The sequence below is a fragment of the Varroa jacobsoni genome, unplaced genomic scaffold, assembly GCF_002532875.2.
Source record: "Varroa jacobsoni isolate VJ856 unplaced genomic scaffold, vjacob_1.0 scaffold_121, whole genome shotgun sequence".
Lineage (NCBI taxonomy): Eukaryota > Metazoa > Arthropoda > Arachnida > Mesostigmata > Varroidae > Varroa > Varroa jacobsoni.
Window position 1 is genome coordinate 121818 of NW_019213023.1, and position 12746 is coordinate 134563.

A 12746-nucleotide genomic window follows, 5' to 3' on the forward strand; every position below is an offset into this window, starting at 1 on the left:
CCTCTCTGCTATGAATACAGATACCTACCGCCGGAAACCCTTGCCAAAAAAATCATACACACGGTTATAAACTTCCACTTCTAATTACTCGAAATTAGAGAACGCCCTGCCATGCTTATGCATTCTGCTTATGACGTTATGCTTTTGTAGCACAATTATCCCAAAGAACGTAGGATAGTGGAATAATAAACATCTGTGCGTTCTTGTCTGTCATTTATTATTGCAGAAGTGAATTGTACAAACAGTTTCTACATTCAGCTTTTATTTCATGTTGGAGCGTTTCACGTTACTCTCCTTTTCGATTGGCATCTTCCACTCTACCCAGGACCCGTAAGATCAATACATTTTTTAGTATATTACCTTCCGGGTACTTCCTGTATGCTTTTTGGAAAATCAGAAAAAGCTTTTACCAAAAAGAAAGGTGAGACGAACTTTGACATGTCGAGCCCTACGGCAGTAGTAGAGTGCCACGGCTGGAACTGGAAAAGCAACCCAAAGCATAGGTGTGAGTAGAATCATCGGCGTCTTTCATTTTCGCTGCTGTAACTGAAAACGCATAATGTTTTTTGAGCGAGGTAAAATCAACTTATGCTTCGGGAAATGTTTATTGCTATTCTAAGTGCTTGTTGATTTTGTTTTTTGGAACTTAGTAATAACTAATATCGATGTATGTACCGTATGGAGCTAATGACGTCTTACATAATTATCGACATGCGAAATATATTTTGCATTACTTCAACGAACTTCTTTATATCCCTTTTAAAAAAAATATTTTCATTTCCAGCAACTTTGCCAATGGAACATTAATATACGGATATATAGTACGATAGTAGTATAATATAGTACGAAAAAATATCTATTGTAAGAAGTACACTTTGCTTATACATCGTCCTGTTTTTCTTCAGGTGGGCAAAATGGTTGCTCAGTTCGACGATATTTTCGGAGATATTCAAATTCAATTTGCGCGTGTTCGTAATGAATCCGTAAAAGCCACTGTAAACCGAGTGAAACTGATCACTGCCTACAACCAAAGGCTTACATTTCGTGGGCTAGGTCCTATTGGAGCAGGTGTGTCTACAGCCCTAAATGTTTTTTATCGTGTACATCCGAGAGTCATATTTATCGTTATGGAAAACTTGATAAGCAACATTATGCGTCATTTCTTCGATAACTATTACTTACCTGTGTAGGAACTGAAGTAAGTTCTAACCGCCTGTCGCTATTCGAGTAAAACAAATCGAACAATTCAGAATTTTTTTCGAAATTCTGAATATTTCAGTAGTGCTGTATATTTTTGAAAATTTAGAACTTCGTCGGTGAGTTACTGCGAAGTTTGCCGAGATTATTATATTATGCTCGTTTGCCACATATGTAATGATTAAAAATAACAAGCTATAAAAATAATTATCGAAAAACAGGCGGAATAAATAATAAATAAGCTAAATTTTTGGTATGTTGCTGTATTCTGCTTCACCATAGAGAAAGTTATTCAACGTAGAAAAAAAATATATATATCTAAACAGTAAGCCATAGTGGAAGTTCGACAGTGAAATCAGCTTTAAAAAACGAGAATCGACTACTAGTCAAAAATACTTGGAAGGCTAAACTTAAAAAAGTATCAACTTTAGAAATAAAAAAGATGAAAAATTGTTTCATAACGCTAAGGAATATGTTGACTGAGATGGGCTCTAAACCTTTGCATGAAAAAAATTTCAATATTTCGAACTCATATTGTTCTTAAGAATAATTTAACTGTACTAGTATATCATCATAGGTTCATCGACAGATGATTCTTATCAAAGCTGACTGCTAGTAAGATAAATACGAAAAACCTGTTCTAGAATTATCATCAATAATATAGAGTGTCCTAATGTCGACTTCAACGCTTTAGGTGGTTTACTAAACGAAATACCTCTCTTGATGGTACCATGCGGAGCTAATACATCATTTTAGCTCTAAAAATTTAAATTTGTGAAATAAATGACGCACTTAGAGAACTATGTAATTATGTCAGACTGGTGCGTCAATCGAAAAATTAAGCTTATATAAGGGAATGTATTTCGTTTAATACTTATCTAAAATCTGGAGATTAAAAAATGATAGCACCATGTAAAATGCGTTTTATTTTTATGCTTTAAAATCATATTGCGCAGAAAGTTTCCGTTGTAATTGAGTACCTAAAAAAATCTCTATGAAGCTAAGGCTTTGTCTGCTTAGTGCCACCCAAACCAAAAAAATTCTGAAACTACTTTGTTCAATTGATTGCTCAATTGAGCTACAGTTTACCATTTTTTAAATATGATCTAGGCAGAATTTATTGGAAGTGACGAACTTTACCATAGGCCCTCATCTCATGTAACAGCAAACGTCCGAAAAGCGGTTGTCAGAAAAACACTTGATACTACAAAAACACGGTGATACGCCATCGTAAAAATATTGGGCACTTTCGAAACTACTCATTCTGCCAAATACAGCGATCAAGACTCAAGGTTCTTTAAGGTCAGTTGATGTAGTACACTTTGCGTTGCGTTCCTTTTGGGACACGAGATTTAGTGTCCATTTGCACAAGCCTAAGGAGGCTCGTTACCTAGTTACCGCAATCGACCAACTCGGCAAGGTTTATTTGATTCAGCAATGAGAGCATATTATAGGCCTTGTTCCTGAAGAGCTTTTTTTAAGAAGACGAGTATAACTTTCGACAACTGGAGCTTCGTTCGGGATTTTGCGAGCACTTTTGCCGACAGGGCAAAGCCTGCTAATTACACTCTAATGCTGTATAGTACTAAATCATATGTTTCCACGTTTGTTACTATTAGAAGATCGTCTTCACAGGTGTTGTTATTTCTTCAAATGAGAAAGAGTTGCCAGAGGGAAAAGCTTGTTAAAGTCGTTATCTGCCGCAGCTATGAAATTCCGTGTGCGTTTAATTGTTGTTACATCTATAAATCAACCACCCAAAAAGAAAGAACGGGCAAAAAGGGAAGTCAGGGGGTTGCGCCCTAGTCGATCGATCTACTTATGCTAGTCAAACTAGATCGCGATTTAACCGGTCTCCCGTGGCTTGCATTACGCTTGAACTAGATTGATGCTTCTTCTTCGGGGGGATTCGAATATATTTATGGACATATAAACAAGGAGGGCGCGAAAACATTATGTTACATTCTGTGTGGTTATGTGCTTATCACTTCCATAGCGTAGCTGATCGTGCGATGTCGAACATGACGTAAGAACTTCCTTTTAAGCTATTAAATCGTAGCACAAGTGAAAACAGTTTTTCGTCTTGCCTTTCCCTTTTATCTTTCCACCGTTCTATTTGCTCTTATATACTACTTGAATGAGCCCTCTCTTTGTTATAAGCTCATTATACTTTACTTACAGAGAACGTAACTTCACAGCAGATTTAGGCCTGACAGGTAGATGCTCCTGGTTAAAAAAAAAAGTATATTTTCAGCGTCTTCTCTATTTCGCTTTGTACCGAGGTCAAACAGCTGCCGAAATGGTCCGAGATATTTAGGTCGTGTACGGTATGGGCTCCATGCGAAAAGGATTGCTTAAAACCATCTAAAAGGTTCAATTTCAGAGTGTCAACCTGGAATTGGAAGATACACCCAGCTCCGATCTACAATTTGAGGTTAATGGGAATCGCTTGGAAGCGCTTTTAAAAGAAGACAGCTCGTAGCTGGAACGATGAAATATAGCCATATGACGATCAATATGCACCTTGAATATATGCAATTCCTTCAAATCGGGGACCTATGTGCCCTATAACCTGAGCGAGCAGCGCAAAAAAATACGATTCGGCATTGTTTCAAAACGTCTCGCTTAGCGCCGCGGAACCAAATGGAAGCTTTCTGCACAGAGTTGTTACAAGTAATAAGCAGCGGTATTTCCACTGTTATGATGCGAAGAAGGTATAAGAGTGGTTCGTTTCTAAGGATACGCATAAGCCCACAGTTAAATTAGATCTACATTGGTGGGATTGTAAAGGCCTGACACACTTGGAAATGTCTGAGGAGAAGAAAATGGTCAACGACGACATGTGTATGGCCCAGTTGCATCGGACGAATCAGGTAACCCAACAGAAAAAGATCCGATAAAAGAAGCAATTCTATCTTTCTTCAGGACAACGCTGGGCCGCACACAGTAAAGACTATAAAAGCAGCTTTCAAGACCAAGCTTATTTGTTTCTACCATATCCTCCAGACTTCGTGCCGGCGTATTCCCATATTCTTTGACCACTGACAAATGAAAATAGGATCCGCAAATTCGATAATGAATAGGATCTCATGGGCTGACCACACGGAGTCTTTAACATCAGAGTTCAAAATTTCTAATCGAAAAGAATAAATAAATCGTTCGAGATATGAATTAAAGGGAATGATGGCAAATACAAAATAAATACATTTATTGCTAGAAGTTGATAAAGAGACGCTGCGTTTTTTGCTCTGTAAAAAAACCTTTACTTTAAACCAGCTCAAAAAAACATCGTACCTATTTGGTGGTTGTCGGTAACGGAAAAAAGTTGATACATCAGCTCAAATCAGCTATGCACTTAGATTAGGCGAGAAACAGCAAATTTTCACACGCACTGCATCTGTTATACTTGTCAATGTTAAAGAAACAGGAGTCTTCATATTAAAGAAAGGCTGACCTCTTTTCAAATTGAGATCTAACTATTTACCTATCGCAATTTTTTTTTATTTTAGAATGGCTTTTACCATTGTTATATTGCACATTTCTGATGTCATTGACCGTGGTAAGTTGCTGTATGTTGGTAGTACAGCCCTTGTTTTGTCATTCTACTGGACGAAAATATGTTTCAAGAACGCGCACGAATCGGTGCTACTGCTGCTTTATTAGGTCTTGTCCTGTGCATCGTTAGAAACGCTTACAGCTCTAACCAATAATCTGCAACTTATGAGCCCAGCTTCTAGCTGCGTGCGCCCCTTTTTTAAGCTTTGTAGGCATTCACAGTCCAACGCAAAAAACCGTATAGTCCCCATGTTAATTATCTCTTTGGGTCTAGGTTTTTCTATATCTGACCCACTTAATTAACGTAAAGACAAAACGTACATACTAATTATTACCATGTAACGACATCTGCTAGCCAAATAGATCGAAAAGCTTTTCATAAACATTTTCAGCTGTGTTACTTCGGTACTTTTCCTGCGACAAATTTTGGCACGAACTATCGAATGCGAAGCGAAATCTCAGCAATTCTATATTCATTGTGCCATATCCTAACCATTATGTTTACTTTTCCCTTTTAGCTGTTGATTTGGCTCCCTTGTTTTTGTTTGTATTCCATTATGTCTAATTTCGGAAATTTTAATCTTTGATTAACTTTCAAGTTTACAAACAATTTACATTTAACGTTAACCATAAGCTTCATGCATCGAATCAGTAACACGGCCCGTTAGTTCCATCAAACTCACTTTAAATTCTTAAAATTTAAAACTATATTACGAAATATCGTACTTTTGTAATTCAATTAATATACCTTATATCCTCAGTACATAAAACCATTTCAGTCATTTTCTACATGATCTAATTATGACATTTTTATGCTTATACCAACTGTTTGTTAACCTGCTAAAATTTTGCTAACCTGCTAAAAAGTTTGCTATAAATAGCTGCTGCTAATATATAAGGGCTCCACTTATTTATGACGACCGTGCACAATTTGCTCTGGCATCTTCCTGTTATTCTCACTAATTTACCTTCCATTTTAATCGAACTTCTTTTCACTTACATAATGCGTAGATAAATTAGAGTGCGCAAACACAGTCAAACCAGTTAAATGAGGGGGGGGGGGACCTTGTCTTTAGGTTTTCTTTATTGTCGCTTCGTTTGTATTAAAGGTACTGATCCATTGCTTTGCCCCGATATTCTTCTAGATGTGACGCGTATTAGTTTTACCGGCGAATTATAGAAATTTTATGGAGTTTCAAATCACTGAGTACTGTTTTGAAATTTATATATTTATAATTACCTCATTCATTAAATGGGCAGTAGTTTCACTTCCAGTTTTATAGTAGTTTAATTATTTTGAAATACATACCTTGACAAGCAGAGAGGCACTGAGCGCATTTAACAATGTTATCCATTAGGTTTCTTCGACGTATAATGGTAACTATAAAACACTGAAATTAGGGCAAATATTTGGGGCATAGATGCTGTTTGATATCTGATTGTACCAATGCATCTTATGGAATGAGAGTCCAGATCATTGTTTTCAGACACGTGAAGACGCCTTTGAAAAAGTAGGCGTACAATATCAGCCAAGGAATGGGGCTCACTACAACGACGAGGACAACTTTTGCTGGTGAACGAACGACTTGGATAGCTTGACTGATTTGAATCGTATCCAATTAGGAGCTCGGAAAATGACACACACCCAAATATATATATATATATATATATATATATATAAGGTAAATTTATGTAACATGATAGTAAATTTATAGTAAACTATTTCTATCTACTTATTATTACTGTATCCTGTATGCAGAACGTACGTGTATTAAATTTATGTGGATAGCCAATGTATAACACACCAACTAAAACAAATTCTACCTTAGGTATCTCCCTAAAATAATTAGCTTCTGAATAATATAAAGAAAGCACACGAGGATGAATTACTACTTCTGCTGTCCTATCATATTAGCAATCATATAATGCACGATTTCGTTTACAAAAGAATCGCACGCTTACCGGCTAACACAAATCCTCTCATCAGAAAACAGTTTGGTGCTATCCAAACGACCATACCAATATCCAGAACATCTCGGCTCAGTTTCAAGAGTTGACAATCCTAATAGGAGTGTTGCGTAGTTTTCTTTATATAGCATAGGAGACATTGAAAGTTCTTAGCTTTTCCTGCATGGTAGTCACAATTGCCGTCGCCCTTCGCCCCCTCCCCCCCCCTCATTATGCATGAACTCCGCGTACCTCCATTTCGACGGCGTGCTCTCTGCTAAGAGGCTTCTCGCTACTTGATCCAACAATGGGGTTGGCGTGTAGCATACAGCATAGAGCTTTTCGGTAGCAGGGGGCTGTCCCGCAGCAGTTGTCGGCAGCACAACGGCAGCCGCATGGTGGCGGGGAATGGGTGTGGTTGGGTTGACAGGGAGAAGGCAACCGCACTTATGCAGGGACCGCCCTCTCGGTGTTAGCAGTATCTGCTGGCTGCTGCCTTTCTTGCGACGGACCTCTGACACACGTCGAAAGTCGAAGATGTGACGGAATGGTAACAGGAGACTTAGAAGGAACTGGAACGGGATGGTGCCGCCCACTATCGCGACCTCTAGACTCTCCGCCCAACAGCATGAGGGCACGCCCGGGTTCGGCGGTTCGTCACTCGTCTTACCGGGGTTCAGGCCGTCTCGGATCGAAATACCTAGGACCTAGACAGCAAGCAGCGCCACTACCCCCAATTTCCCAGGCCAGCCATCGGTGCCACTGTGACTGCTGCCACTGGTTCAGAGGTGACATCGAGGTCGAATACCAAGCAACTCGACTATTACTCTCAGGTGTTAGTATCATTTTAAGCAAGTGGCTTCCCTAGTGATTGCCTGATACGGAGCTTGAGTCGGATTCAAAAGGCTTGGCCGTAGGTTAACTGAAGTGCGTAGGTGTTCTGTATCGAAGACACTATGAGTTCTCCTGAAGCCTCACCAGAACACATTGGACGTAGGAGTCCGGACTCAAGTAAGTGTCAATCAAGTGCGGTTTAATACAACTGATAAAGAGATGAATTTAAAGCTCAAACGCTTGTAACAGAGATTATCGCTTGCCACCATATCATCGAACTGAATGAAGCCTACTCTAAATTCGCAATGTCTTCTATTTACGCCTGCTTCGCTTTGATCCATTCAAATATATAACTGTAACGGAATCGGAATTATTTGATTGATATTAAAATGTTATTACATATTTAATAAAATGCGCTGCTTAGATTAGAGGATGATTGTAGCACTGGAGCTGTTCTTTTCAAGTTCCCACAATTTAAACTTTCGAAACTCGGATACCACACTTCCATTGGCACATATAATTGATTCGGAGTTCTATCGCGTATAGTACGCGCAGATTTTGATTTATAATTGACAAATTAATGACACTCTTTAAGATTAAGTGAGGCTAAAAAGCGGACAACGAAGAGCAGTGAAAAACAATTTACATCGTACAGCCAGCCACTTGTAGGTATATAGCTTACACGTCAAAGGCTCACAGCGGGCTGAAACGAAGCCTAGAATGTTCTGTTACCTAAGATGAATTTCTAGTCTTGCTGACAAGTGAAACGCGAACTATTCCTTGTAGATTCTTGCATCTTTTTTTTTTTTCTAAATCATAGAGTGTACATCTAGGTACTTCCGCTACCTAGTTGTTTACCTTAAGATGTACCCCTGCGTCAGAAAAACACGTTTAGAAAAATTGTTCGTTATTTTGATTTCGAAAAGAAGTCCTACCATTCATACGCTTTAAAAAATGGCCTACATATATATATATATACCATTGAACTTGTTACTTATCTAATTCATAACTTCCAGCAAACGTATCTTTGAGAATATATACATATATGTGTCTGTTCGACAGAACTAGTAATAAGCATTAGCGTGAACAAAAAAATGATAAGTTAGCAATGTGTTTCTCACTAAAACATCCATGAACATAAAAGAAAATTTATTAGTGCGAAGGGCTGACTTTGGATTCATATCAATGTCATTTGAATCATCAAATTGTCTCTTTTTCTATAAGATGACACAATATTATTGGTTGTGATGGTTGCCTATCAACGTCAAAGCGTCCGATAGGCTATATTCAAACATGCTGATGCTTATTTCAGAGATCTTTAACGTGAAAGGAAGTAAATTGCGTAGCACGTACTCCGTTATAACTACTACCTGAATACATCAATCACAGGCGTATGTCCCTCCTGTCGAGATGACTCTCCTGGCCTAACACTATATATTAGCATAGTGATGTGCTTATTTTAGTATATCAATGAATGGTGTAAAATGTTTATGTACGTGCTTCAGTTAGTGATGTGCTGCGGATCCTTAATTCTCCCCTCATCTGCAATAAATATCTGCTGCTAAACAGCATTTCAGAAGTCGGACGTACATGCCAAGCTGATAATTCAACACGTGTACATCACGAGATAGGAAGCTGGGTCTAGATAGTTGAGTAAGTGTCTACAGCAAAAATCACTTGAACGGCATCGTTAACCGTCTTTCAAAAACTGCTACTGATTGAAATATTTACCCGAAGAGTAACCACCGAAGCCCAACTCTTGAAAACAAAGTAGAGTCATCGAATTGGTTAAAATGGTTATTTGGTCTCAGCGATTATTCGGCTAAGCGCAGATTTGTGGCCGTGTCCTGAAACATGCTGAACCTATTATCTAGGTAAAACATTAAGACAGACCCAGCAGCAAACCTGACAACTACATGTTATCTCTTCATTCATGGAACAGTAGCCATATGTGGACGAACATTGTCTAACTGTTAAAGTGAAGGACCCTCTGGGCATATTACAAAAAAACTCATAAACTCGAGGTGTCCCTCGTCGGAAATCTCATATAGTTGTGTACTAGACGCCACAGCACACAAGTTGTACCAGCTCTAGAGTCCAATTGCAAATAAAGAATAGCGTAAATAGTATGCAGGATATATAGTGCAAGAAATCTAGTACTAGCGACTTGTTTTGAACTGGCGATCCTGCGATACCTTGAGCTAGTACCAGGTTTTTCATATTTTCATTCAAAATTAAAAATATTTAGTCCTCAGTTATTACAATTGTCTCTTTATTACTAGCCTCCATAAGTTCTATAGAGAAAAAGAAAAGTATCTTAAAAGATCCTGCGGGTAAAAGGTGTCTTGATAGCCCGAAAACCTGATTATTTTCGAATCCTATAAAAACATATAGGAAAACAGTAATCCGTGATTAATTCTTTTCTGGCTACCTGCCTTCACGATGATTTAATTAAGCTCGTTATTTCTAACCTTTGCCGTCCAAGGAGATAGCAAATGTTCACAAAAGTGACAAAATAATGCAGTAATTAACTTCGGAAATAACTAATATAAATAACAGACAAGAAACTTGTTCGAAAGATGTATTGGAAGCATTACAAACGCTATCGTAAAGACTATCGTTGGCTGACTTGGCCCACGTATAACGCTATCTACATGCAAAATGGGAACAGATGCTACCTTTCTTTATTGCAACTTCGTTGTTGAAGTCGAGGGTGCTTGTAATAGAAAGCTTACTTTGGCGTGGGTGGCTTGGGGACATCCGTGAATGGAATGGATTGAAGATGCCTAGACTTCACCAGAGGATGTTACGACCAGGCTTAGTCCTGAAAAGACACCTGAGCCCCAAACATCTGAACCGATTTTAGAAGTAGAACAGCCTATTTTGATTAGAGCTTTTTAGAGCCGCAGCTTGTGTTCTGCTTGGGCAATTTCTATCTTGACGTCGGAATTTTCTTCATTAGAGGAAGCATAGTTATATCATTTTATCGGATTTTTATGGCACCTTTGTTCGAACATTACGCTAAAATTACGTTCAGGCCATGCTACGGCGTAAATATGAGCCCACACTTGAAATGATACGCTTGATTGAGGATCGGAAGTGCTTGTTAGCGGCACTGCAATAAACATGGAACTTGAAATTGTGTTTGCTCTAGTTCGCACAAAAAATTGGGAAACAAGATGTAATATATCTTGTTTCCCAATTTTAAAAATGTAATATATTTTTAGAAAAGCTCAAAAAGCAAACGCAATATTAGAACGCTCGATGCTTTTACGCATCATTTTTACGTACCCTAACAAATCAAAGGTCTATATGGGTCCAATGTAACTCGAAATAGATACACAAAACTCAAAGGTAATGAGGTTTGCTTGAGGTGGGCATCCTACGGTGATGGATGATTTTACGAATGGCGGGCTAAAACCCAACCCTCGTAGACTCGTTTGCTAGCTTTGGACTAATACCGTTATCTGCACCGAAAGGTTGATTCGAAAACACATAACGCAGAATACGTAACAAAGCGTTAGCATATGCAGTATCTGTGCACAAGTTCCCGCTGCTGACTGCGCTCGACTTCGTTGGCCTCTAAACAGTCGACAGTGAACTTAATCAACAGCCGCTTGTGTCGTATGAACCATCGTCAATTCTTGCTAACGTTAATGCTATAAATTTCAAAATTTCCGAAGGAATCTTCACATATTTCACGCTTTTCTTTGCATAATTGTATATATGCCAAACAAAGACATTTAACAAACAGTGAATATTATTAAATAAAGTGCGCTTAACGCTCAAAGACTGTATATTCCATGAATTACCAATCTATGGAAAAATTGAGAACGCTCTTTCCTTAATAGCGGCGTGTTTGAGTTGCATTACTAGTTAATTGAACAATATTAGATATTACCCTGCTAGAGTTTATTTAACTGTTTATTTAATACACAGCCCAGTTCGAGTTTTTGTTAGTGGGACAGATCTAGACAAAAGAGATAATTATACACATGCATATTTTAGGGAAAGGCCAATAACTAGCAAGTCCCTAGGTTACGTGTTTACAATCGCATGAGTATCTCGCTTGTCAACTAAAAGGTCGCTAACTAACTAAAAGGTACAGCTCGCTACAACTTAATCGAACATGCTGTGTTAGATCCGTAATGGATAGATAGAAATAGAGCTACTGCTATCTTTGTAAATTTGCAACCAAAGCTTTCCATCAGCAGCGTTGTTACGCAGCATTTATTAACAAATCATCATAACAGATTGATTGTTAGGATGAAAATATTATCTGATTTTTACCTAAGTTCCAAGTGTAGTGTTTAGTGCCATTGATATGTCAAACTGACCTTGTATATTTACCGAGATAGCACTTGCCAAGGAAGCGGGCATTTTAACTTGAAGAAACGACGAGGCAGCACTCCATTTGCCGCAATATGGTCGTCTCAAATGCACTGCTCTGTGTTTAAGAAGATGTTATTTTCACTAACACCTTGCTACAGAGTGCTGCGCTTCCTTTTCTGTATATCATGCACGTGCCGTAGCTGAACGCATTGAAGCTTCACACCACCTTATGCATAGGTGATTCTCTCTTGGACCCTTTTCAGTAGTAAATCCACTTAGCTGCTACTTAGGGCCTATAAGCAGCCATGTCCGTTATGCGTACATAAACGTTTTGCAAAATTAATTCAGTCAAAGTCAACTGAAATAGGGAAAAATAAATGTATCGTTTTTAAGTCTTCCAAAATTAAGCTCAATCATGTAGAGCCTTGCATTCTCGAGCCGTAAATTACAAACTGTGATAATCAATACCAGTATGCCTAACATGTGCAATACTAAGATCGTATTACGAACGATAATAGTTACCGTTGCCTTCTAAATAATTCTCAACTAGGGCAATCGCCGTGATGAAGGCGACGATTTCTAAAATCTTCGAAAGCTTTTTTATATAAATTTTACAAAAAATTGCCAGAATAATCGAATCAAATACACTTTCTATAATCATGTGTAGAGCCAGTCATGTTGACTTTTCGGCTTTTTGGCGGCACCATCGGACGCATGTTTTGCGGGAAATAGCGTATTTACCTAACATTTCCCTTATTAACTCATGTATTACGAATGCACCGCCTCGCTGAAATCGTATATCGCATAAGGAAAACTCATACAAATTCACAGAATATCTTCTAGGGAGGATCCGATGGCACTACCCTAATTAAACCGTTGAT

At 38.3% G+C, this 12746-nt stretch overlaps 1 protein-coding gene and 1 long non-coding RNA gene across 2 annotated transcripts in view; both read left to right on the top strand.

The window, feature by feature from the left end:
• Positions 1 to 451: 451 nt before the first annotated feature.
• Positions 452 to 1453, top strand: LOC111267040 (uncharacterized). Its single transcript, XR_002684385.2, has 2 exons — positions 452 to 505; positions 906 to 1453. It is a non-coding gene; the product is annotated as an uncharacterized LOC111267040 (long non-coding RNA).
• A 6067-nt stretch (positions 1454 to 7520) lies between these two features.
• Hr51 (photoreceptor-specific nuclear hormone receptor 51) overlaps positions 7521 to 12746 on the top strand; it is a 36115-nt gene continuing 30889 nt past the window's right edge. Inside the window, exon 1 of the mRNA XM_022845007.2 lies at positions 7521 to 7710. Within this exon, the coding sequence (XP_022700742.2) occupies positions 7656 to 7710 (55 nt within the window). The 5' untranslated portion in view covers positions 7521 to 7655. The remainder of the gene's footprint in view (positions 7711 to 12746) is intronic.